Below are 26,237 nucleotides of genomic sequence, written 5' to 3' on the forward strand. Positions count from 1 at the left end.
AGGCGCCGAGCCGGGCAGCCGCCGCCGCGGGCACAGCCCGGAGCCACCGCGCCGAGCCCGGGCGGGAGTGGCCCCGCGCACGCAGGGCGCGACGCTGCGCACTCCAGTCCGGCGGGCACCTCGGGGGCGGGCGCGGGGCGCAGCCTTCCGATCCCGGTCGCTCTGACAAGCGCCCCAGGGCGGGGAGCCGGCGCGGGGTGGGCGCGGACGCGGACGCGGGCGCTGGGCTCGTGCGGGCGTCGCGATGAACATCGTGGTGGAGTTCTTCGTGGTCACTTTCAAAGTGCTCTGGGCGTTCGTGCTGGCCGCGGCGCGCTGGCTGGTGCGGCCCAAGGAGAAGAGCGTGGCGGGCCAGGTGTGCCTGATCACCGGCGCCGGCAGCGGCCTGGGCCGCCTCTTTGCGCTCGAGTTCGCCCGGCGCCGGGCTCTGCTGGTGCTCTGGGACATCAACACTCAGAGCAACGAGGAGACGGCGGGCATGGTGCGCCACATCTACCGCGACCTGGAGGCGGCGGACGCGGCGGCGCTGCAAGGTAACTCGGACCTGCGCGCGAGCATTGTTGAGTAAGCCCCTCCCCGCCCCCGCGCCCTACCCCGGAGGACCGCGAAACCCCACTGTCACGGGTCAGCCCTGCCCTCTCCCCCGAGGGAGGAGAGAACCCCCCCTTCCCCCTGCCACGGTCTTCTGCGAGTGGATTTTGCCCTTGGTAAAGGAACACGATCGCCTCTATTGCAAGGGGGAAAGTAAGCCAACCCTTGTCTTAACGCAGGTCCTCTCTCTTTGGGGGCGACTGCGGGGTTTCCTAAGCCCTCCGAGGATAGGGCAGGCAGAGGGAACTTGGTAACCTCAGGCTTGAATCCTAAAGAAATGCCTCCGTCGCCCTTGCGAGGAGAGGAAACTAAATAAAGTGTCTTTGGGAAGTTTTTCTCAGAGCCGACTGACGCACGGACACGTTTTAGTGTGGTCTGAACCTCCTAGGCTGGGGCAGGACTGATGGTTTCATTACAACTTTAGCCCCGAGAAAATACATTGTTTCAGCAGAGATAAGTGAGTACTTCAGTTACATACTCAGCCTGATTGAAAGGATGCCCTGCCTCTTCAGGCAAAGCACTTGAAGGATTTAAGCCTTTTTGTAAATGTATTCCATGTTTCGGTAACCTCAGGAAACCTGATTTCTGTATATTTATCAACTGACCTGAACCTGAGACTTTTTACAAAAAAAAAAGAAAGAAAAAAAAGGCCAAAGTGGAGATCATAACCATAAGTATTGGTCCAGGAAATTTGATAATAGCGCTTGCTTTTTGACGAAATTTTTCCTTTCCAGGAAAAGCATTGAACTATGTATGTATGTATGTGTGTGTGTATGTATATATATACATATCGAGATTAGCTTGGGCACCACACCTCCCTCATAGTGATCATTTGTCACCAAAATTACTGGCACCTGCCATTTAGGTCAGACCATCAAAGGTTAAAAACGTTACATTTTCAATGATGGTATGGAGGGTAGCAAATACAGATTGTGCACTCTCTGCCCAAATCAAGGAGGTGAAGTTATTCTTTTCCCAGGGAAGAGATTTTGGTTTCTCAGTTGAGGTTTTGTGTGATGAAATTGCATATTTACCTGTGAACTTGATTCGCGTGCGGGTGCTTCTGAGAGGAGTTCAGCTACTCCAGTTAGAACAGACCTGTGTGCCCAGCACTTTCAGTAAGAAACTTTAAGTTCTGTTTCTTGGTTTTGGATGAATTCAGATTATTAATTACAGCTTTGATTCGTGAGCCTTGAAGTGAGTTTTAATTTTGAGGGTGCTCATACTAAAGAGTAAGAAGAGCTGCTTCTGGCCACTGTTCCCCTAAAAAGAGGAGTGTGTAGTGTGTATGTTTGGGAGGAGGGGTGTTACTCCCTGGGCTGAGATCAGTTCTTTCCAGGTGTCTTTAGCTCCAGGAAGCTGATCCCATGAGATCTGACTTGTACTGGGCTTGTCACAATGACATGATTTTCCCCTAAGCAAAGTTCTCCAGCAAATTGTTGTAATTCCCCAAGACTTTTAGGGGAGGAAGGCAGCTGTAAGCTCAGTCATTGGCAAGCCTGACAGTGTTAGAAATTGGAAGCTCAGTGTAGTATTTTTGTGTTGTGTGATCTTTGTCCTACCGATTGCCACGTGACTCACGTTTTGCAACTCTCCCTTCTCTGTTCGTTTTTTTTTTTTCCCCTCATCTGGACTTCTGTGGTCAGCTGGGAACGGTGAGGAAGAAATTCTGCCCCACTGTAACCTGCAGGTTTTTACTTACACCTGTGATGTGGGAAAGAGGGAGAATGTCTACCTGATGGCCGAAAGGGTCCGCAAGGAGGTTGGCGAGGTCTCGGTCCTGGTCAATAATGCCGGCGTGGTCTCTGGGCATCACCTTCTGGAGTGTCCTGATGAGCTCATTGAGAGAACCATGATGGTCAACTGCCACGCACACTTCTGGGTAAATATAAACATCCTCGTTTTCATTACTGGGGCTACTCAATGAGAAGGTTGGGATGGAGGGAGACCCCCGTGCCAGCCAGAAAGCCACCTGCACACTTTTACCATCAGGCTTCCTTCTAATTCACTGTTCCCCGTGGTGAGTTACAACATATGCCGGTTACTATTAAATCGCTGTTTGCGCCACCCCCCTCCCCCGCCCCCCAATTCAGAGGACTGTTTTTTGAGAGGGCAGAGGACTGAACATTTTGAACTAGTTTGAAAGATTGCCATAAAAATAACAAGAGGAAGCATAAAACCCTGGGTTTGTTTATTTTACTTTCTGTCGAGTTTGTAAAACATTGGTTGTTCTTATGAATTCCTAAAGTCAGAGTTTAGGCTTCCAAATTACTGCTCAGCCACGTTTTGGAAAGTGCCAGAGATTCTGAGATCAGCATTTGTGGTCTACTGGGAGTGGTCAGGCCACCCTGGCAGGCACTTGATATCCATTGACCATCCACAGGGTCTGTGGCATTGTCCTGTTGGAGAACATCTCAGCTTAGAAAGATGATGCCTCTCTTAGGAGAACGAAGTCACCCTGATAGGACCCCAGAGTCACTACATAGGGGGTAGGGGGATTGTGAGACCTACTGGACCAGGGACTTAAACTTTATCAGCTTCTAGATGATGGTTAGGGCCTCAGAGCTACTACAGCATCTAAGGATGGGGTGGGCTCTCTGCTGCTCCGGGACAACACTAACCCCAGTTTTTCAGCGGGACCGATTCAGTAATGGTGGGTGTGAAACCCTCCCCTATAGCAGTGCGCCGTCGACCCACTCCACGCCTTCCTTCCTCCGTGGCGTTTCCCCCTTTACTTTTGCAGGCAGGCGGGTCCAATAAAGAAAGGGTAAGGAAAGGGGGTGGTATGTGTTTTCTCCCATAGGAGGATTAGCCTTCTAATCAAACACAACAAAGAACTGTTTCTCCTAAATAGGTCACATTAAACCTCATTAATTTTTAGTAACTGCTTAAAAACTTAATCTGTCTTTGGAAGGACTTACTCACATGTGGCCCCTTGAACATCACACCATCTCTCTGATCCTGGAAGAAGCTTATTTTAATGTTTTATTTTCAAGCACGAACTTTAATTCATTTCCAGACCTCTAGAAATGAACATGGAAATGACGTGAGCTAACTCATGTCATATTTTTAATGAGGAAGGAAGGAGGGTGTAGCGGATACAGTTTGGGGGAATTTAAGTGTGCTTGTGTGTGTGTGTGCGCGCGCGCATACACGCACGCATATGTGCACAGTGGGGGTGGGGAACGGATAAAAGTCCTTACTGCTGCAAGGTTCAGAAGAACAGGTGGCAAGTGACAAGGGGGTGGATCAGATGAGCAAAGGCTAGTACAACTGAATAAACTGGGCGACACAGTTTATCAGGAATCTTGTTTGTTTATAATTCCGAATAAAACAAGTAATCACCATTTGAAATAAAAGACGTACACTTATTGAAGATGGGCTGTACTTTTCATATTTGAAGAGTGGTGAGGACGTGAGCTGATTTCAGTCAACCCGTCACCCCTCAACAGATACTCAGCCATCAGTAGGCTGACCAGGAACCAGACGCCAGGACTGGTTTTTTCCATTAACCTTTGCATGAAATGATGCATGGTTTCTGAACTATAAACGTTTACCTACACAAAATAGTCTAACTGTCTTGCCTCCTTTCTCTGCATGATTATTTTGCTGAATTGTAGAGTTTCAAATGCAACCAGGTTTTTAAAGAAATCCCATACGATCTGCAGAGGAAAGCAGCTTCACTTCACTAGACGTCCTATAAAATGAGAGAGCAGAAAATCCATAGCTTCGGCTTTGAAAATGCACATCAACTGATGTCTGTACCTTGAGCATTCGGCTACTTTCTAACCTAAGGAGAAAAATAAATCAAGTCTCCAATAGAAAAATTATTGTGGAGCTGAATCTATATAACGAGAAGGAACAGATAACCTTCCCAGAGGCCCCACTTTGCTTTGCGATGTTGCTTAACTACACAATTTAGGGAGTTCTTGGACGCCTTGGCAGTAATGACGTCACTTCATATTAAAATATGGGAGGCTCCTGAATTCTCCAGCTGTTTTTCCCCCAAGCATCTAAACTTAAGAATTTATTTTCAATATTGAGTCAGAAAATTCATTTTCAAGTTGGAATTTCTGACCCCTTGCCGAGACTTAAAAACCTTTTAAGAAGTTGAGATCTAGCAACTAAAATGTAAAAGAAGACCTACATAATTTACAGTGACTTGGGTGGGGGGCGCAATGGGGGGTGGTTTCCGTGTTCTAAGAGCCACCTAATCCAGCTTCTCTTCCAGTAGTCCTCTTAGGCGAAAATGGCCATGGTAACCATCCAGAGAGGTACTATATTGGCATGAGCTGCTTTCCTTTCAGAAAAAATAAGTATGTCTTTTTACCATATTCGGATGGGGAAAGAAGTTGCTCCATACATTTTAAAAAATAGATCAACTGAGCAAACGACTCGTTCAGTCAAGATGATTGAACATATCATCTTGAACTAGACTTGTAAGTAGCTGTCGTCGTCTGTTTTCATAAAGTAATCCATACACGGCAATCCTGACCTAGAGTTAGAGTCATATGCAGTGAAATAGAAAACCATGTGGACATCCGCCGAAAAGCTGTGGGTGCCGCTACTCCCAAACCTTTCTCACGCTACTCCCCTGCCCGGAAGGCCCTCGTCCTCCACTCCATCCACCTTCGAAGGCCTAGGCCAAGTTCTTACTGTAACCTGCCCACACCCCGCTTCCCCCCAGCCTATGTCTGGCACTTTTGGATATTCGAGCTGCAAAGGTCCTCAGAACTCTCCTTGTCGACGCCCTGTTTTCTGACGAAGCTGCAGTTTAATGGCTCGTCTGAGGCGTTTCCTCTTCCTGCCATTGTCGTCTCGCAGCCTTCGCCGCCATCGCCATCCTTTGGCGCGTCGCACGTGCTCTTTGGTGTAACTTCTTACACTCCGTGCCCTGAAATCCCGAAGGAGATGGCAAGCTGTCTGAAGGCGGTTTGTTACAGGCATCTATTTGTTCTCCCCGCCTGGCACAGAACCTTACCCATGAGTCACTCAGTAAACGTTTGACAATATAGGCTAGGCTTCTGCTTAACTACTGAGAAGAGAACCTATGCAGAGAATGCCCGCCCAGGTCTGTCTTCTGAGGTTTCAGCAGGTAAGCATTCTGCTGGACTAGTTCAAGCTGGGGTTGATGATGAGGTTTCAGAAATGGGGCCGGCTCACATTCGTTATGGTCTGCATCTCCTTTTGTTTTCCTACACAATTTTTCCATTCTCCCTGTCTCTTCCGCGTGCTCATTTTGACTCCAGCGTATTAACTCGGCTCAGTGGTGCGAGGCTAGCAGCTGGGAGAAGGCTTGGTGTGGCTATACCAATTGGCATCAAGCTCAAATTGAATGTCTGGCAACCATTCATATTTCCCGATGACCGGGCCTCAAGGAGAGGATGTGTCCTGTACCCCCTTTCTTGCTTCTTACTATTTCCGTGCACGTTGGAAGTCTTTACAGCTCTTGGCAGTGTTCCGCACAGCCCTCCGGTCTGCTGCGATGCTTCATCTTCCAGTGATGCTTCATCTTCCATCACCAGCCGCTCCGCTAGGAACCTTGTCTTGGCCACCAGTCAAGGAGTGACAGATTTGGGGTAGGTTCTAGGCAGCGTGACCTATCGTGGAGCGTTCGTGGTTGGGACAAGACCATGGAGAATGTATACGGACGATGGTCTTTAAGTTTGCCACAATCACAGAAACCACTCACTTAGGCTCTCTGTATCTTGATGAGATTCAAGGGCTTGAAAATGCCTCTCTAGTGTCTTTTGAAATATGGAAAGTTGGCCTCCATATGGGAACTACAAACCCATGGTTTCCCCAAAACGTGTTATTTTTTAAGAGGGGTAGAATGTTAGCTTGCCATTTCTTTCTAAATCACAAAGTTTATCTGTAGGTCCCTTTTGACCAAAGAGCTGTATTTGGCTTTTATACATGCACAGCAAATTGATCCCTGATTAACCAAAAGGGGGAAGCAAAAGCATTTAACTGCAGTCTTTTATGTTCTGAAGAAATTTTGCATGGCAGAGGACTAAATCTGTCAAATTAGCTAGTCGGTAATTTACTTCTATTGATATGGTAGTCAGACAAGATAATTGGTAGTTAATTAATAGACCACTTAACTTAAAAGGTTTCCCAGTTTTAAAATACTAATTACTGAATTAGGCATTTATCTATATCCAAATGTCTAAAGTCTATTTAGTTAAAAATCCATCCAGGAAAAGTAAAAGCCCACCAGCTAGATCTGAGTAATGCAGCACTTAAAGACATTAGTAGCTAATATCTCATGAATGGTCCGTAATCATTAATGTTCAAGTTCTTTTGTGATTTACTAGTTTTTAATCTCGAATACTGTAATCCTCTGTTCTCTGGTTGGAGAAATCTAGTTTTGCTGAAAGCCTCTTAGATTTAGAATTTTTAAAACATTTCTAAAGTATTCACGTAAAACTATATACCCAAAATTTCCTCCTCCAAACCATAATGCTAAGAATTGTTAGAGAATGCATTTTGTAGAGCATGGTTTTCCTGTCTCGGGATAGCTCCTAAAAACTTGGAATGCAATGCCTATTTCTACACCCATACTAGAACTGGCTTCTGTTATTAAAAAAATATATACACATAAAAAAAAAATCAAATGTCTGAGCTTTAGAAATAAAGACTTTGTGTCTTGAACTGAACTGCGAATTAAGCCTATCGTGTCTTACTAACTGGTCGCAGTCGAAAGCTCAGTGCAACGTCTCTGTAAATAGCAGCGACGGGACACCTGGGGCTGTGTATCCGCCGGGGTCACTTCATAGCCTTCTTTCCTGACGCAATAAGATCACATGCTCTTTGAACTTTGAGCGTCTGTATTTGATATATTACATGCCAGGCCCACATCTATTGCCGCTAGAAATCAACACCTATCACATGGCAAAATGTCGCTTTACATGACCGGTGCGAGCAGGGAACCATACTATGAAAATCTTCCTAACATCTTTAGTAATATGTTCTCATCTGTGTTTGGTTATTTCAGTTGCTTAGAAGATATCACTAAGTAGCCAGTGTCACATGAAAAAATAGCGGTGCTCCCCAAGTGGCAAAGCCAGTGTGCAGCCTGGTCTTTTATCAGAATGCAGCCCTGTTAACCATCTCTTCGCAACGCTGCGCTTCAGCTCCCGTGAGCCCACTTTCTCCTGCTTCTCCGCCTGTCTTCCTGTCACTCGTAACCTCCCCGCTTCCGAAATGTAGTGACTCCAGTACTGTGTGCTCAGACCTCTTCTCGCTGTGCACCTCTAGCTGGGTGATCGATCTGTTTATTTCAGTGGCTTCAACTGTGACTTCCGTGACAGTTCCCAAGTTCAGCAACTGTCTTGTCCGTTCCACGCGTTCCTAACATCAGCCAGTCTCAGAATTGAACTACCTTTTGCCTCGTCTTGAATTCCCAGGTGTGGCCAGTGCCAGGCTTGGAGACCTCAGCAGGACCTTTAACTCTCCATCCCGCACGCATTCATGGGTCAACCAAATCCAGACTGTTGTGCAGCCTCCGTGTAGTGTGATCCCCTCCTTTCCACGCCCGCCTCCCCCTCTGTGCTTCCATCACCTCTCGCCTGGACTCTGAGAAGGGTCTCTGAACATCTCTCCCCCCCGTTCAGCCGTTTCTTTCCAGCCTCGGGGTATCTTAAGTAGACTTGAGTTTGTCACGTGCCTGCTTAAAGATTGTGCTAACTGGAACGTACCCCAAACCCTCGTGTGACTATATTGTCCACAGCATGAAGTCCAGGTTCACTAGCATGGCGGCTCAGGCCTTCCAGAGCCGATTTCCACCTGCCCCCCAGGCTCATCACTTGTCTATCCTCTGGAGCACCCTAAACTCCAGCCGGGTGGGACACCTCCGTGCCCTGCAGGCGCGGACACACTCAGCTGCTCTGCCATGTGCATTAAGGGTCAGTCTGTAGAGTCGTCTCAGATCCCTGGTTCAGGGAATGGCCCTCTTGTTGGGTTACGTGCTGCTTCTCTCAATTCCTGAAAACAAAATTGGTGTTTGTCCTTTTCTCCCTGGTTATTTCTGTATCCAGGGCTTTGTCCATTATCTGCCCAAGTAGAAATTAATCTACAGGACATGTCAGAGTGGAAGCTTAACCTGCACTGAGGCAAACAGCGCCTGAAAGCTTTTCAGAAAGAATGAATGGCAGAGCCCGACCGTCCTTGGCCGCTGGCTGCAGGATCAGGTCCCTGGGGAAGAGCCGCACACCCACAGCTAGATGCTTCACGGCCCCCGTTCCCTCGGTTAGTCTCTTCCTTTAAGTTTGTTTTTACCCTAATCATTTTTCAGAGTTTCAAGATCTTTGGCAACTTCTAGTGACTTGACTTAAGTTCATTTGACTATATCTCTAAGATACGGCAATCAGAAAATGCCTTTCAGGCGGTTTTAATACCGCACTTGGGAGTTAGAATCAATTTTTTAAGTAGGAAACCCCTTTTTATTTAAGTTTTCTTCTTGAGGAATATTAATAGCAGATTCATCTAAGATTTCTGTTCTAGGACTTTGAGAAATGACAAGCCTGTTTCAATTACGATAAATAGCCAGTTTGCCTTTGTCTAATCCAGGTATCTGCCTGTAAGGATAGATGTATGGTTGACATGGTTTGCTGCTTCTCAAATGATCAGCGAGTAAGCAGAAGGTTCCCGTTTGCAGTGCACTTATAGCCACTGGACTTTTCTAAGTCCGTTCCAGCCTGTGTTAAGTCCTAACTACCCAGATGTTTTTGACCCCCAAATTGTACTATGCTGAAATTCCACTAGGGGGTGTGATGGCAGGGTGGATTTGTATCTCGTTTCCTTCTTCACACACAATCTGTAATTTTCCCAAGATAAAGAGCCTTTTGTAGCTAATCTTTGGAGTATGACAAACTCTGATAGTCCCTAAGAAATAGGGAACTATTCCCTGCCTCCACTGAATGGGTTAAAAAGTTGTTTTGAGCCTCTAACTCCGGGGATCAGATTAGAATGTGTTAAATCTCTCTTGCTTTAATTAGTGATTTCTTATCTCAGAAGTTATAGTAGTTAGCTATTCAAAGAACTAACCCCTTCTTAAGGTTTCTGTTCACTGATCTAAAAACTTTTAGGCCGAGACCCCCTTGTAAGCATAACCGGAGAAGGACGGAGAGGATGGGATCTTTTAATTCTTTCTTTGAGAATATATAGTAGTCGAAGCATACAGCTGGTGCCCGTAACACGGCAGCCTGAGAGAACGTCCCTGTGCTGTGACGACACTCTGCTAAGACAGGCTGTTGGCAGTGAGGGTTGTCAGAGCATCATGGCCGTAGGACTTCCTCACGCGTACCCTGACACACGTGGCCAGCCCGTTCCGGTCACCTGATCTCTGGGTTTAGGGAGGCTCAGAGGTGCTGCCTTTCGACAGGAATGCTAACATCTTTCCCTTGATCTTACCCGGCATGGCCCATTCTTGAATCCCTTTTCCTTTTTTACTTTATTTGTCAATTCTCTTAAAACTCAAGTTCACACCTGTCAGGGACCATTTTCTTAAATGCTCTGAAACTAAAATTAAGTGAACCACGGGGAAAAAAGTTGAATATCCTCTCATAATGATCATAAAACTTTCAACACTTCAGCAAATGCTGCTAGAATATTTAACAAGTAAGGGCAATTACTGCCGTAACCTTGAGTGCTGTCAAATTAGCCCAACTGACAAGCCACTTACAATGAATCGATGAATTCACATTTGGAAACAAAACATTTCTTGGTCTGTGAAGCTTGCAAAGATCACACAAAGCTGTGTGGAAGGTGGTGACGGTGTTAGCATTGCGACGTTGGCGATTTCGGGTCTGGGGAAGCCACAGAGTTTCTCATTTGTTGCTTTTGCATAAAAATGTGAATTTCTTGCCTTTCCTCCAAATAGTTTCGTCCTGAAAGTTTTGAATATTAACATGGTTAAGCTTCTTAGTGTTATTCTAAACAATGGGGCTCAAAGTTAACACTTACCAAATCCGCGTAACTGGGAAAATATTTGTGGTGGAACTTATGTAAGCACATGGGTATTTTGAGGACAAGTGAAACTTAAAATTCAAAGCCTGAATTTTCCCACCTGCAAATTGTAATTAACATACTGCCCCCTACTGATTTCTCGAGGATTTTCTAAAACAAGGTAGCTCCACAATCTCTTGGGAAAAAAGAACATCGGGTATAATAAATCATTTTCAAATGGTTCCGTACTAGCTGTTAGCATTTTTACATTTGCCGGACACTTCTCCGTCAAGCGTTGTAATATGTATTTTAAAACTGTGGCTTTCTGCTCCTAGTAAAATTGAAGAAAAAGGGTTGGAAGGGGTGTTATTGAGAAGTGCCTTGGTGTGTCCCAGCGCCACCCAGGAGGAAAGGGGCCAGGCGGCTGCAGCCCGCTCAGCAGTGTGGTTCTGAGGTTCCCTCTCGTGGTTGGACACTGGGCTTTTGCAGGAAGTGAGCGGCCTGGCACTGCGTGGAGGGCAGGGAGGCCTGGGAGCCACACATAGTAAGAATCAGGAATTGCAGGAACTTGAAAAAACAACATCAACAAAAATAGATAGCACTTACAACCAAAATAGCCTGTAAATATATGCTTAATGAGCCTCGTGCACACTTACTGTACTGTTACATAGCACTTGAATTTTACAAAGCCCTTTCATAAGCACGCTTCTCAGTTAAGTAGAGCCATTATCCTCATTTTTATGGATGGGGAAACAGACCGGGACAGGTTGTAGGACTTGACTAAGGTCACCACCGGGGAAGGACGCAGCCAGGACAGGGCAGGCCGTCACGCTAAGCTTTCGTTTAGAGCCTCTGCAAACACAGTGAGTCCTCACTTAACGTCGTCCACAGGTTCTGCGACTTTAAGCAAAATGACACATAACGAAACCGATTTCACCAGACAGGAGCGAAGTTCCTAGGGCATCTCATCGGGCTCAGGATAAAACGACAATGACTGGAACGGCATTATTGTCCGAGGGCCAGCTGTGCTCACCTGGGCTGCACGTTCAAAGCGCCTCGGCTTCCCTGTGAGTCACTTCTGCCTGTGCCCTGTGGTACAACACCAGAACCCACCTTCACATGTTCGTTTGTTTTTTTTTATGAGCATGGTTAGTTTAGCAATGACTAATTAACTCTAGGAAGTTAACTAGTCATTACTATCCCCAGGAAGTTTGCTCCATAAATTAGACAAGCATGTAAAATTCTAGGCTAAAGAACCAACAGCACACTAGAATTTTATTACCAAAGCCCAGCTCCTGGTTTTTTTCTGTGCCTTTTCTGTCATTTTCCATGGCGGTTCGTTCGTCGAGAATAGCATGGTCCATTCTCGGTCACTCAGCTTGCTTCCTTCTCTTCCTCACGTGCGTGTCAGCATGGGCACACTGGGCATGAAAAGTAGGGAATAAAAAGAGCTTTTCTACTAAGACTGAACGAAGTTTTGTAAATACTTGGTACCAATCTTTAAGCTTATTATCGCCTGGAAAATGTAAAACCTTCATTCTGTTACATAATAATCTTATGAGATCAGAATTCCAGATAACTCCATAGGCTTTGCTTTTGGAAATGCTAATCATGGATTTTCACAATTGTGCGGGCTTGGCTGGCTGATGGTGTCCAAACTTACTGCCCAATCATCTAACTTTCGAAGGGGTAATTATTTCCAAGGTAGGGTTTTCTCACAGGCTTACCAAACCATGAAAGCTTCAGGAAGGCAAACGTGGGACATCACAAAGATAAACGGCTGAGACTAAAGGGTCTGAATTTCCTGTGCTGAACACTAAGCTTTCAAAGCCTCTGTGGATGACGGGAAAGGATTTTGAAGTTTTCTAGGTCTCGTTTTGAGAGCTTGTTCTCAGGTCTCGTGTGTCATGTCGTGGGGTGCCTGAGCCCCTCTGGGCTGCTGTAACAGGGTACCGAGACTGGGCGGCTTATACGCGATAGAAGTGTAATTCTCACAGTTTTAGAGGTTTGTCCAAGATCCAGACTCCAGCATATTGCAGTGTCTGGTGAGGACCCACGTCCTGGTGTGTAGACAGGTGTCTTTGCTGTACCCTCACGTGGTAGAAGGGGTAAGTAAGCTCTCTGGGTTCTCTTCACAAAGGCACTAATCCCATTCATGAGGGCTCCACCCTCATGACCAAGTCACCTCTCAAAGACCCCCACCTCCTAGTCCCATCACGTTGGGTGTTAGGATTTCCACATTTGAATTCAAGGAGACACGCGCATCCACACCACAGCAGAAGGGTTCGCTAGTGCCAAACGCGGACCCAGGGCCGGTGCAGGTGGCCTGCGAACTCCAGCAGTCGTTCGTAAAGCTCTGCGGGCTTGGCACCTGGATTTGAGCGTCCTTTATCTGATAAACATTGATGGGGGCTGGAGTGGGGTAGAGTATGGGACTTCCTAACCCCCGAAGTCCTGAAGGACACGGGTGGGATAGAGGACAGAGAAATTAGTCTGCGTATTTTGCTGAATTTCTGGGAGACATTGATCAGCAGGTACTTGAGGTCTGGAGTCGATTCTCCCGCTCCTGCTGGCACCCGACGCTCAGCCTGGGGTCCAGAGCGGCAGCCGCACTGGGTCTGCCGGCCCACGCCGGCCCACACGCTGGGAAAGCAGATCTGAATCGGAACCTGCTTTTGGTTCAGGCCCCAGGTGACTTATGCACATCAAAGCCCCCAGGACTAACTGCTCTTGAGTACTTCCCTCCCTTCCCACTTTCTCATGCTCCGTTCCCCTCCCCCGTTACTCCTCCAGAGCTAATCAGCCCCTCGGGAACCCTGTAGACCAGGAGGCTGCCAGACCACGCACCCCGGGCCGCCCTCGCCTTAGCCGAGGTTTCATTCTTTGATTTGGGATCCTATTCAGTGTCTAAAAGGAAGAGTCCAGGCGATTCTTGTCACTATTCTCCCTGGTCTCTGGGCCCAGGGCGGTGTCCGCAAAGCCATAAGCTTTGGCACGAAGTTGGGGCCGTGCGTAAAGAGCCCGTTCTTCCTGCCCAGGACCAAACGGCTGTGGGGAAATAAGTCCCGAGAGGGCAGGGGCCTTGCCTGTTGTGCACCCCTCTCCTCCACTCCTGGCCCTGACACAGCAGCGTTATTGTCCCTCGGAGATAGTTCTTAATTTGGTAGTGGGTGGTGGTTCGAAGGTATTGACATATAAACTGAAAGTGATGGGCTTTTGAGCCCGGTTTTAAGTTATGATTTTTTAAAGCCTAGAATGTCTCCCAAGCGTAGAAAAAATAACAATATGAGAATTAGAAAAAACCATCGTGGGGCTCTATGGCACTCGATTTCCTTGTAGAGAGTGGTCCTCACGGGGCTGTGTCCCCAACTTTACCCGCCCCGCCGGGGCATCTGGCACCGTCTCAAGACACTTTCGCTTGTCAGCACCGGTGGGTAGAGACCAGGGACGTGTTAAACATCCTGTGATGCACAGGACAGCTCTGCCCACGACCTCAGATTACCCAGCCCCAAATGTTGGCGGTGCGGGGTCTGAGACCCCCTTCTAGAACAGTGCTCCCCACACTCAGCTGGGTGCCGGAGTCGCCGGGGAGGGCTGTCCCCCGATGCCTGATTCCTCCCTGGAGCGATCGGCTAGGGGCGCGGCCCGGACAGCAGAAGTCAAACCTCCCTTACACGGTTCCTACATGCAGCAAAGTCTGAGAGCCACTGGTTTAGAGAGGAGGTGGCTTCATAGTCCTTGCATTTCTTTAAGCGGGTCACAGAGATTTATTTTTTTAAACAATGCCTAACACAATATGGGGACTTCACAGACCCTCACGCATAGTAAATTCTAAGTTGTGATCATGCATGCTTGAGAATAAAAAGTTTTGGGGAGTAAGTTCTTGATTATATTTATCTTTTGTTTAGGTAAAGATTTTTAATTTCTTTTAAAGACTCCACAGTAAGCAAACTGGAAAGCAGAGAAGAATTTGAACTGTTTATAGATATGAAGTACAAGGGATGATGGCAGGTGACATGGGGACATTGCTGGGCTGGGCTGTCGGAGGGGGTGGGGGCGGGGAAGGATTCCTGCCACTCCAGGTGGCCGTACAGTGTTCCCGCCACACGGAGGTGCTTCCCAGTCACTGGAGCAGAACGAAGCCTCTGCCCTTCGGCAGATCCATCTTTATTACAACCTCTGCGACGTGATTGGAGTTTAGGGCAAAGCAAAGGGTTTAATGACAACCTGTTGTCTGGCAGACAATTTGGCAGCAATTCCGTGGGTTATTTTCCTGATTCTGTAAAGTTATTAAATAGGGGCAGAGGCCTAAGCTTGAGAGAGATGCTGGAACAACCCTTTGGTCTCTGGGGACTGGGCCAGGGACAGAGCGAGGGAGAGCAGCATTTCAGAAACAGTGCTCAACATTCATTGTGTCTTTTAGCATGTTGAGCTTCTGGGGGCTCAAGGAAAATGCGGAAAAATGACGATTGTTTCACAGGTAATTTGTAACTTTTGTCATATATAAGAGGCATGAGTTCAAGTTCCAAGTTACATTATTTTAAAAGGCACGATCATGACAACATAAATGTTTAATGAGTAGACGTTTTTACTGCTCACAAGATGCTGGCAACTGCACTTATGGAGTTGAAACCTTACTGAGTCATTTACGAGAGTCTCAGGCAAGTAATACCTCAGTGTTCCAACTTGTATTTTGAAAGTGTGGTAAGAATCGAAGGAAGAATTATTGGCTATAAGTCGTTGCACCATTTTTGAGCTAAAAAACTTGGAGATCTTTTCGTCTCACAAGGGAGTTAAGTCGAGAGGGGTCAAGTAACAGGAAGGTTAAGTGATGGGCAGTCGGAACCATGTGGTGTCTGGACTCTGAAGGCCGCTGGGCTTGCCGGACAGGTGGGGTGTTAAGTCGCTCCCTCCTGGTGTTTCTTCATGGCAAACTCCGAAACGTAAGGGGAGGTCGATACCCGAGTCTCTGCCGCAGGGCAGATGCAGCCCGTGCTTCAGCTGGGGGCGGCAAGTCAACGAAGCATTTATTTTTGCTGAATAACCGATGGTGTCGTCATCTAGGTGTTCGTTTGAAAAGCTTCGCTCTTTTATGAGCTTCCTGGTCGCAGGGTGACTGCAGGAGCAGACTGGTGCGTGTGCACAGGATTAACTGCTGACGCCTGCAAACGTTCAGCAGATCCCTGTGGCCTCAACAGAACAATAACAAGGTGGCAGCTGTGACACAGGTTTGGGCTCGGTGCTTGCGACGTCATCTTGAGCCTGTCCTCTCACTGAAGACGGGACACTGGGTCGATCTGACCGATTTCGGTGCACGTGTTGTTGCGTCTGGTATCTTGGGGGCTCTATTGCACAGTCTGTCCCTTTCTGTCTCTGCAAACACACCCAAATAGGAAAGAAAAAAAAAGCCGTGATCCAGCTCCATGAATTTCAGAATTTGTGCTGTCGACTGCACCTAAAATATTTAAAAGTCAACGTATTACCAGCAAATATTGGTTTGGGTTTTATTTCCCAATCGAGGATAATTTTGTAATGAAAATCTTCAGGTAACACTTTCTGTGGTCAAAGCGAAATGGCTGAAGTTTAGTGGTCAGTACATTTATTAAGCAGATACCTGTCAGTCGACAGAATGAAAAGTAAATATTTAGCCACGTGTTTCCTTCCCAGGTTGGCTTGGCGGTATGTCACCATTTTTTAATCTTTGCGCACACTAATGATTTATCCCCTTAACCTTTGCGACACAGTTCACTGTTTTTTTCAGTGCCTTCAGTATTTTGCACTGTCAAATCATAGTTTTCTAGAAAGCGGTGACAGAATTTTCAGAGAAGAGTCATTTTATCCCTGTACATAAGAATGTTTCTTTGTGATTCTGGCAAAGATAAGTTACCCCACTAGCGACACAAGCAGGAGGAGCGAGACCCCAGGGAGGGGGCTGAGCCACTCGGAGGCGTGGGCACCGTAAGGCCGTCCAGTGAGATAGTCTCTGCTCAGTGGGGCCTTGATGTTTTTTTTAATTGTATATATTGCTATTATTTGGAGATTCTGAAAACCTTTACACACATATCAGCAAACTGTACTATGTACGTGCTGATGGTGGTCACCCCTTCTCACCGGAACACGCTCTGTGGGCCTCTTTAGAAAGCCTGCTCTGTTTCTGGGACGTTCGAATGAGAGAGAAACACCTCGAAACGATTCTTTTAAAAGACGCCTTTTCTTGAATTGACCACAGGATGGTTGTGAAGATGCACGAATACACAAAAATACAGTGCGAGGCCTTTTCCCACGGGGAGAAACTAACTCTGCTCTTCCTTTTCTTGGGTACCTGGCTCCGCTCACAAGCGTAGAGGACACGTTCTCGGCGTTTCGCCTACCCCTTTCAAATGTCATCCGTCTCCGGGTTTCAAAAGTCAGACTTTGCCGGACACCACACTTCCTCACGTCTCTTTAGTTTCACCGAGGGCTAATTTTCCCTGACAGTGCAGCTGCAGGCTCCGCGCTGCCGTCTGTCATTAAGCTCGCCAGGAGCGCTCGGGAGGGTTGGAACTGTTGGGAGTTAATGTGGCGTGAACCTGACATTCAAAGATTTCTCGAGATATGACATGTCATGTCTATGTCCACTCACACTTCTGTTTGAGAAGTTCTTGTTTATATTATAAATACGACCTTTGCAGTTATCGTTCAAAGTGCCCGGTGCTTTGAAGAGGTCCCCAGAGAGGACCCCTGAGGAGCCACAGACATACGAGGCTTGTTAAGTGTGTTTTGTGCGAACGTCCACATGAATGGCCTTTTCCTTTTTTTTTTTTTTTTAAAGTCACATAGCAACCCTGTCAACTGGTGGCAGATTATGGTATTAGAGTCTCGTGATTAAAAAAATCAATCGCGGGTAACCTAACGTCTCTCTCCACACTTTTTAGCCAGGGTCCATTATTAAGAGTTTTCTGTTTTGCAGATAAGATAATCCCTAGGTCCATTCCAACTCTGAATTCTTCCAGTGAGCAGACCAGTTAGTGTGTATCGGTTGCTGACTTTGAGACTCTGAGATCAAGAGTCAACCATATTTTCCATATTTTCTCATGAGGAACGGGATGTCCTCTGTTCGCAGGCGTTTTAGTAAGCGGACGTACCCATGGAGGGCCGTTCTCCAACTTAGGTTAAGCGTCTCGCCGACCTCGCCAACCGCCCTTGGCACCAACTAACTCCGAACTTCCTTTAGCGATCCCTTCACCAGGTGCCGACTCCTGCCCCAGGTGATCCGTCCTTCGCGCGGAGAAAACACAGCGGCCCCAGCGTTCGTTCGGCAGCGGGCGCGTGAATTTACACTTAATCCGTTTGGGCGTGAGCTGCAGGTTTGCCGTTTATGTTCCTCTAGCGACTCTTTGAGACGAAGTTAAAGATCACGACGAACCTTAGCGTGAACTGACTGGTGTCATGGCAACTAGCACTTCACCTTTCGCTGGTCCCCATCTCATCCACGCTGCAATATTTGTGCACATTAATAATTCATTGCGAAGTGCCAGACTTCTTTGTGCTGTCAGACTGTGTCAAGGACGGAATATGCTGTGCTATCTCAGATGTCATCTACCAGACTGTCGAGGGCAAGCGTAATTAGAAAAGAAAACTAGTCAGGTTACTTGGGAAAATTCCTAAAAGTGTGATGCTTTCTAGCCACCCATTTATAGCGTTTTTCTTGTAAAGTAAGGGATAGAATTAGTGCCGATCAAAGTTTATTTGGTAACGTGCTCCTGACATAAGGCAGGAGTCTGGTTGTGGAAATAATGCACGAGCAGTAATTGGTCACCTCCATTCAGGCAGCAAAGGAAATGACTAGCAGCCTTAGTGCTCAGTCACGTGGATCGGGCTCCAGCGTGAACCCCGAAAACTCAGGTTTGAACGGAAGCCTGCATGGCCCCGATGACTCTCGTCCCAGGCTGGCCCTTGCCCAGGACGCGGTAGGAGCTGAGCAGGTGTGTGATGCGAGCTTTGGAAGACAGGCGGGCTGGGTTCCCCGCCTGCCGTGGCCCTGGGCCTTCCGTCCCCTCCTGGTTTCCTCGGCGCTTGGTTTTCCCAGCTTTGTTTGTGGTTTTTGTCACAGGCGTAGTATTAGACCCATAGTTGGTGAGCCTTCCTGAGTAAAGAATATAGACCTTTGTCTTGGAACGGAGCAAACACAGTGACACATTGGCTCTCGTTCATACAGAGGCCAAATTTGTCCCAGATGAGGTAAGAAATCATGCATTTTAAACAAAACGTTGACCTGACATTACCTTTTTTTTAGCTAACTCATCCCTCTCAAAAAAAAAAAAGCTTCACGTTAAAACCAACCAACCTATGTCACACTTTACTAGCTACTTAAAATGAAGCGTTTTTCCCTGAAAAATATGTTTATAACCCATAGTTGGAAAAGATTTTAGTTACTTAGCCCTATTTGGATTCTTTTCTCTTTTTCTTTTCATTTTTTCCTTTAAATGTAAAACCAGTAGCTTGAATGTCTCTCCACATTACTTGTGGGGGGGCAGGGGGCAGGGGGAAGAAGCCCAAATCCCATTTTATTTTAGAATATGTGGCCACAATATCCTGCTTTTGCGAAGGATAAACTAGAACCGTTTCATGTCGGATGTTCCAGTGTAACACAGTGAAGTGCTGGTGAGTGTCAGTTCTGCGTAGGGACGAGTGGGACCTGCTGTCATTTCATCTGTCACTGTTTGGCCAGGTCGTCGTGCAGTCCCCCGCACGCGCCAGGCGTTCAAGAAACACTTGTTGCAGGAACAAGTTAATACCACCAGACCAACCTCGTTAGTTTCAGAACCTCGCAACAAATTAAACTTAAAAAACTGTTAGGGACTTGTTAATCTTCTATCACCCACTTTTATGTGGTGCCGGGATCTGGGTGAGTCATTTAACACCTGCGGGCGACGGCGTGGCACATGAATACCGGGAGGTCATTGGAGCCAGCCCACTCGGTGTCTGTGCGTTCCTAGTCAGGGCCAGCCGCCAGCTGGACATGGAGGGGACGCCGCCCGTGTGAACAGTCCTAGTCAGCCGTTCAGATTGGTCAGGTCACCAAGTAGCAAATTCTTACTGGCAGTTTATACTGTGTGTAATTTCTTGGGATTTAATATTGAGTTCTTATACTTAAGACCTGAAAAATAGGTTCCCCCATACTGAATCTATCCCTGTATTCCAAAATTAGGCAAACTTTTGATACTTAGAAATGATTTCTGGATAACATCAAGAATAAATTTTATACTTTTTAGTTACCCTGGAAACAATTCATCAGAACCAGATACTTTTTAAAAAGACATAGACTTTTTTTTTTAAGGATAGGTTTTCTAGTTTATATTAGAATACATAAGCTTCTTTGTGGTGTTACTTTATTGTAATTCTTTGCTATAATGGCCATAGATAAGCTACAGAGCCTAAAAGCAAGATCCTATAATGACCTAAAGTACCACAGCTTGCCTTTTTGGCTATCAAGCAGACCGGAATCATAATTGCTATCATAATTACCCCGACCACCCCACTCACTAGTACAAAGAAATAAAAGCAAGCGGAAGCGTCTATCTGTCACACGTCCTGCAGTGCGCCAGGCCCGCGAAGTACGTTTGAAGTGCCGATCACTCTCTCTTCACCGTGCCCGTCACAGCTGTTCCCCTTGCTAGCCGAAAACATCCATATCTTCCAGTTCAGTCTGGGGCAGCCAGACCGATTAAAACAATCAGAATCAAAATACCATGAAATAATTATATGTTACAGTGAATGGTACCAACTGTATGTCTTAAGGAAATATGGACAGAGTCAAGGTGAATAGGATGTTAGATAAAGGCTTAACGCCCCAACTGCCTTCCGCGGAGAGGTACTGGGAAACTCTGGTGACATACGCGCTTTGAAAAGCATAAGAGGCTGTGTAAATGTGTGATGAATAGTACACTCTGAATTACATAGGAGGGCTGCGGGGGTAGACTGTGGGAGAAGAGTTCATGGGTAAAACCTTACAGGTGAGAATAAGCGTGACATGGGTGACAGCAGCGAGGGGGCACCGACGGGGTCTGAGTTGGGGGGTGAGGGATATCCTGTTATTGTCAGGAGTCAGACTGGAGAAGACCTTAGGACACGTCACCAAGTTCATCCGGCGAGTGTACGCAGCATGGACTGCAACGTGGAAATACTTCAGAATTGATGGAATACCTGTTTTTGATCTTGTACATGCAAAAGTTATCACGGCAAATTAGATATTTATGCCAAAATTCAGGGATCCCTTAGCCAGGAAATCCTCCGAGAGGGGAATTCAGCTCTTTAAGTCCATTGTGTAGTGTTTGGGTTTTCTGACTCCATAAATCACGGGAAGCTGTGTTGGCAGCGGGCTATAACTCAGCAGAGACAGGTTGCTCTTTGCTGCTTTCTTTTAAGAAGCAGGTTATAAAACTGTTGGGAGCCTGGTAGAGGAGTTCATAGATCATCTCGAGCAATTCGAGGTAATTTTAAAAAAAAAATACAGCCTTGCATCTTGAAGGCAGGAGAGCGAGAGGGAGACAAGAACCGAGTGAATAAGAAATCCGTGCCACCTCTGAGCCCACTGCCTTGGAACTGCCACATGCCCTGGCTCGCTGAGAGGCCAGTCACCTGCCTCCGTGGGAAAGTCACTCCCCAGCATGCGCCATGGTGCAGTGTGGTCATTCAGAAATTTTTGTCAGTGCATGGACACAGTTTTCATTAAAATGACTCTGTACTTTTACCCCGTTTTTTTTTTTTTCTCACATACTAAAATACTTTTTACTTCCTGTTAGTACACTTTGGTGACAAAGCTTCGGATGCTGGCAATGATGCTGGAACATCTCTTTGTTCATGGGTTTATCACCGGTTATACCTCCTAGGTAAACATTAATACAAAGCACCTGTTGGAGGGTAGGCTGGCTGGCGGTCCCTCACAGACCGCGAGGTAGCTGTGCTCAGGTGTCGGGAGCATAAAAAGCCTCTGACCTGGGAGTCATCTAGGTTAGCAAATAACTATCACTTGAAAGGCGGTGAAGAGCCTCATCCTGCTGACTTTCCTTTCTTCGGGACGGTGCCCTCAAAGGGCCTTGTGTTACAGGCTTGTCGGTCACGGCTTGTGATAGGCCCGCGATGCCAATGACATGGTGCGAAGTTAACCAGACGTGTGAAGGGTCTTCTCTTTTCGATAACTGTTAAGCACTTTTTTAAAAACTTGGGAACTAGAACATTCCGTGGATAAAACTTTGTTTTGCGATCCTCGGTTGGGTTTCGGAGGAAGCGCGTGACGTCAGTTCTGAAGCTTTGCATCTCACTTTTTCAGACCACGAAGGCTTTTCTTCCTACGATGCTGGAGATTAATCACGGTCACATCGTGACGGTCGCGAGTTCCTTGGGACTGTTCAGTACCGCTGGAGTGGAGGTTTGTCACATGGGAAGCATTTCCTTCATTCAGTCGCCGTATCTCATAACAAATACACCAAAACCCTAAAAAGATTGCCCGCTGCCCGTGCATTTGTGAAAGCCCTCTCTCTACCTGTGTGCCATTGGAGGGGTGATCCGCAGTCACCCACGGCCAACTCTACATCTGCTGCCATAAAGTCACCTGTCCTAGTTGTCCAGACAGCAGCAGTAAGAGAGGGTGGCGGGCCGGGCCTCAGGACACCCTGTTTTCATTACCAGTTTTGCTTGATGACGGTGGGGACGGACAAGGTCAAGAGCGATGCCATGGAGGGCATAGCAGTGCCAGGGAAACAGATAAATGAGGTCGAAGGTTGACCTTCTGTTTTGGTCAGCTTGCCAGAAGTGAGCAATCTCGTTTTAGTTCATCAGATGACATGGTTATGGCAGATGTGAGGTGTCCCACACTGTAAGTGTGGCCTTAAACCGTCGTCTTCACAATATTCAAATTATAAAGCGTGTGTTTGTATACTGTCCTGTGCTGTTACTCCTGTGGCTGCCTGTGGCGTAAAACTGAAGCATCGTCCCGTGCAAATATGCAAAGGGACACAGAATAGATGGCTCCCACAGTCTACGCTGCCATTCTTGGAGTCAAAGCCGGTGGGTGGAGAAGAACTTTCTTTCTGTACCGTGTGTCCTTAAGTTACATTCTGGTTTAAGTTTACAAGGTACAGTTATCATTTTCATTCGTACTTCACCCTAAAAAGAAAAGCGGATCATAACAACTTACAGCCCAAGCGGGACTTGCCTCAGTTCTCCCAGCATTAATTTAAACAAACTGGTTCTTCAGTCTCCTTTACTGAACAAGAGTCTGTTTGTAAATTTTCCAGACACTTCAAAGTGAACCTCTCTCCGTTTTTAACTCCAGCTTGTGAGCTTTCCTAGACTCCTGGTAACTTCCCCAAAGTAATACGATACTTCATTGATGTGGCAAATAAAGTGTTCATTTGTTTCTGCTGTTGCTTTGAAAATATTAGTTCTGCACTGAACCACATCAGATATCTGTCTTTTAAAATGTTTTCCTTTTCTTTGCTTAGTCACCTGTAACCTTTTGTAGCAAACCTGTAAGCAGAGTCCTGGGCGGGGAAGAAGCTTGGGTTTGGAGCGGGATCTCTGCGCACGCTCCGTGCTGACGCCCTCCTCTCTCCCTGACCCAGGATTACTGCGCCAGTAAATTCGGAGTGGTGGGTTTCCATGAATCCCTGAGCCACGAGTTAAAGGCCGCCGAAAAGGATGGAATTAAAACGACGTTGGTTTGCCCTTACCTGGTGGACACTGGCATGTTCAGAGGCTGCCGGATCAGGTCCGTGAGAACCGGTCTTATTATGAATAAAAAGCTCTTTTTAAAATCATCTTTCCATATCGGGAGAATACGTGGAAGTAGATTAGATCTTCAGACGTAGGCAGCCTTGTTGTACTTCGAGTATCATCTGACAGTTAACCTGTAGTTTTCATTGGTCAGGGTTCGTGACATTGAGGTGGCTAAGAGTAACGAGCGAGGGTCTCACGCCACCGTGGTGTCAGCTCGCAGAAGTCAGTCTGGAGGCATCCGATAAATCACGGCTTCTCCGCGCCCTCAAGGAGAAAACATGAATACCCAGGATTTTCCTCAGAAGACACTTGTTTAGAAGATAATTTATTTCTTTAACGTTAGTGTTAGTAAATAAATGCGACTTTAGACGTGGACATGAAACAATGTCACTGTCACAGAAGAGTAATGGCCTTCTAAAATGACCTTGGAATATTACAGTTCAGACTCGGGAGCTTCCTTTTTCTGCAGAGTGTATGTAGCTAGATTCACTCTGACAGAACGAGAAGAAACGTTTAGATTTACTAGAAATGAAATAAAATACCCACCCACTTTGAAAGGAGGCGTATGGGAACATAAATGTCAAGTCACATATGACTTGAGCTCAGCAGAATAAACAAAGCCATGAATCATTAAGAGGGTCCTTGCAAAGACATGCTGACTTTGAGATCTTTGCTTGGATGCGTTTGAAAGGCAGAGGAAGATGAACCTGACTGAGCCCGAGGTAGGTGGAGGGTGATTTGAGTCACTTCCAATCTCAGGCTGACGCCGTCAGGATGGGAATTATTATTAGGCTATTTCAACGTGTAACTTACTGAATTCTGCTGAAGGTAGGATGTCCCAATGCGCTTCACCGCAGAGACCCCTAGAGAAAATACCTTGGCTTTCCCTATTCAGGCATCCAGGAAGGCATATAGCAGACTTTTATTTCCCTCAAGGAGGTGACATCACTGTTTACACAACGTCATTTGAACTATACTTAATGCTAAAAGTCGGCATCTTGTTTGGGTTTATAGTGTTTGTAATGCCAAACACCCTCTCCTTCTGTTGAAAGAGAAAAATAGAGAAATAATTTGAAATACTTTTTAAGGCATTTTAAAAACAACTCACTTTACAGAAAAGCAGACCAATTTTGCTTTTTTTAAAAAGAAAAGTAACTTGTTTTCTAGACTTTGCAAATAATATGAGTTCGGAGAAAAATTTGGAAAATACAGAATAGCACAAAGAAGTAAACCCAATGGACCCAACATCTTGTCATTCAGATAACGTCACTGTTAACGTTCCAATATGTATTTCTGGTCTTCCCTGTTTCGTGTTCATTCATAATTGCATCTTTTACATACATAACTTTCAGGAAAGAAATCGAGCCTTTTCTGCCCCCTCTGAAGCCTGATTACTGTGTGAAGCAGGCCATGAAAGCCATCCTCACGGACCAGCCCATGATCTGCACCCCCCGCCTCATGTACATCGTGACTTTCATGAAGAGGTAGCCAGAGGGGTCCCTGGTGGGTCGGGTCTGTCCGCATCCGCCCCCACGACCGAACGTCTCCCGTTCGCTAACGACTGTGGCTTTGCTTTCCAGCATCCTCCCTTTCGAAGCGGTCGTGTGCATGTACCGGTTCCTGGGAGCGGACAAGTGCATGTACCCCTTCATCGCCCAGCGGAAACAAGCCACAAACAACAACGAGGCGAAAAACGGCATCTGAGACATCTTTTCCGGACGGGACGTCATCTCTCTCAGAAGACGATCGAGACGTTTCAGTCCGATCCATGTTACTGACATTCTCTGGATTCTAAATCCGTGTGGACTTCTTTTTTTAATCAACTTAAAAATAATAATAATAATAATAAAGTTTAAATTAACCAGCTATTGAGTGCTTGGAAAATGTGATCAGCAGAAGTGAGCTCAAGTTGTCACCAGTGGGGTCCTTTTCAGGCAGAACCCTAGAATCAGTCATGTCTTTTAGACAAGCACTGTGTGACATCTCCAGGCTACCATTATTTTTTTTTTTTAACGAGCAGAAAGTCTAGAGATGATAACTACAGTGTGTTTCATGTGCGTGGTTTTTCTTAATTCCCATAGAATCGATTAATTCTTGTCATTAAACTAGCCATTTGACACCCTTGCAACTTCAAGGACTGACAGGGCTGTATTTTCTCATGTTGTCTTAAGTTTCAGCTTTGCAAGCCGATGTGGCTTTTTCATGGTGTTTGTGTGTATGGCTCTTTCAAAAAGGAATTTTGAAATCTCCACCAGTTTGAACTAAATGATGTTTGATTGTTACAGTAAAGGTGATCAGGTCTCTTAAAGTCGTAACGACTGAAGTATTAGCCGAATTTTAAGTTTCATCTCTGAAATCTTTCCTTAAGTATCTATTACTCTGGAGACCTAGTTATCCAAAAAAGATCATACCTTTTCTACCTGTGAATTTTGCTGCATACAGAAAGTGCCCTTTCCTCAGGAAGTTGCTGTGTTTCATTTCCTTGGATGGACTTTTATCTAGAATACGTAGCAGCTCTATAAAGAAAGAGTTTCTAAAAATGGGCAAGTCCCCATTTTTGTGCCAACTATGATTAGTGAGGGGGGAAATGTTATCCTATGGAGTAGTGTGGAAGGTGTAAAGATTCTTTTGAAAATTTTATTCACATTGTAGAACAGCAGATGACATTTTTACAGTATTTTTTTGTAAAGCAAACTATTTCGTGCCTTGAATTTGGTAAATGTGTCCTAGTGAAACAGTGTAAAAGTGAACTTCTACCTCTGTACCTAAATGCATACCATCCACCTGTAAATTACTATGAACTATCATGTGATTGCTTTTTTTTTTAGAATGTCTTGTTTAAATAACGACCAATGTTTAAGGCTATTAAAATAAGCCATCTTTTACTAATTAATTGGGAAATTTTATAAAGTACTGATTAAATTTAAAGAATTAACTTA

At 46.1% G+C, this 26,237-nt stretch overlaps 1 protein-coding gene and 1 long non-coding RNA gene across 3 annotated transcripts in view; one reads left to right on the forward strand and one right to left on the reverse strand.

Annotated features, from left to right (window-relative positions):
* On the forward strand, positions 1-26,237 carry RDH10 (retinol dehydrogenase 10). The gene is made up of 6 exons (XM_039841878.1): positions 1-533; positions 2,238-2,473; positions 21,851-21,949; positions 23,145-23,290; positions 24,651-24,782; positions 24,879-26,237. Exons 1-6 carry the CDS (start codon positions 245-247, stop codon positions 25,000-25,002), a joined length of 1,026 nt encoding a protein of 341 aa, XP_039697812.1. The 5' UTR covers positions 1-244; the 3' UTR covers positions 25,003-26,237.
* LOC120585504 (uncharacterized) overlaps positions 19,894-26,237 on the reverse strand; it is a 57,762-nt gene continuing 51,418 nt past the window's right edge. For both annotated transcript variants that reach the window (XR_005648369.1, XR_005648370.1), the window contains exons 3-4: positions 24,112-24,340; positions 19,894-23,562 (exon numbers count right to left, since the gene is read on the reverse strand). This is a non-coding gene — a long non-coding RNA (uncharacterized LOC120585504). The remainder of the gene's footprint in view (positions 23,563-24,111; positions 24,341-26,237) is intronic.

Source organism: Pteropus medius, unplaced genomic scaffold, assembly GCF_902729225.1.
Source record: "Pteropus medius unplaced genomic scaffold, Ma_sr-lr_union100, whole genome shotgun sequence".
Taxonomy (NCBI): Eukaryota; Metazoa; Chordata; class Mammalia; order Chiroptera; family Pteropodidae; genus Pteropus; species Pteropus medius.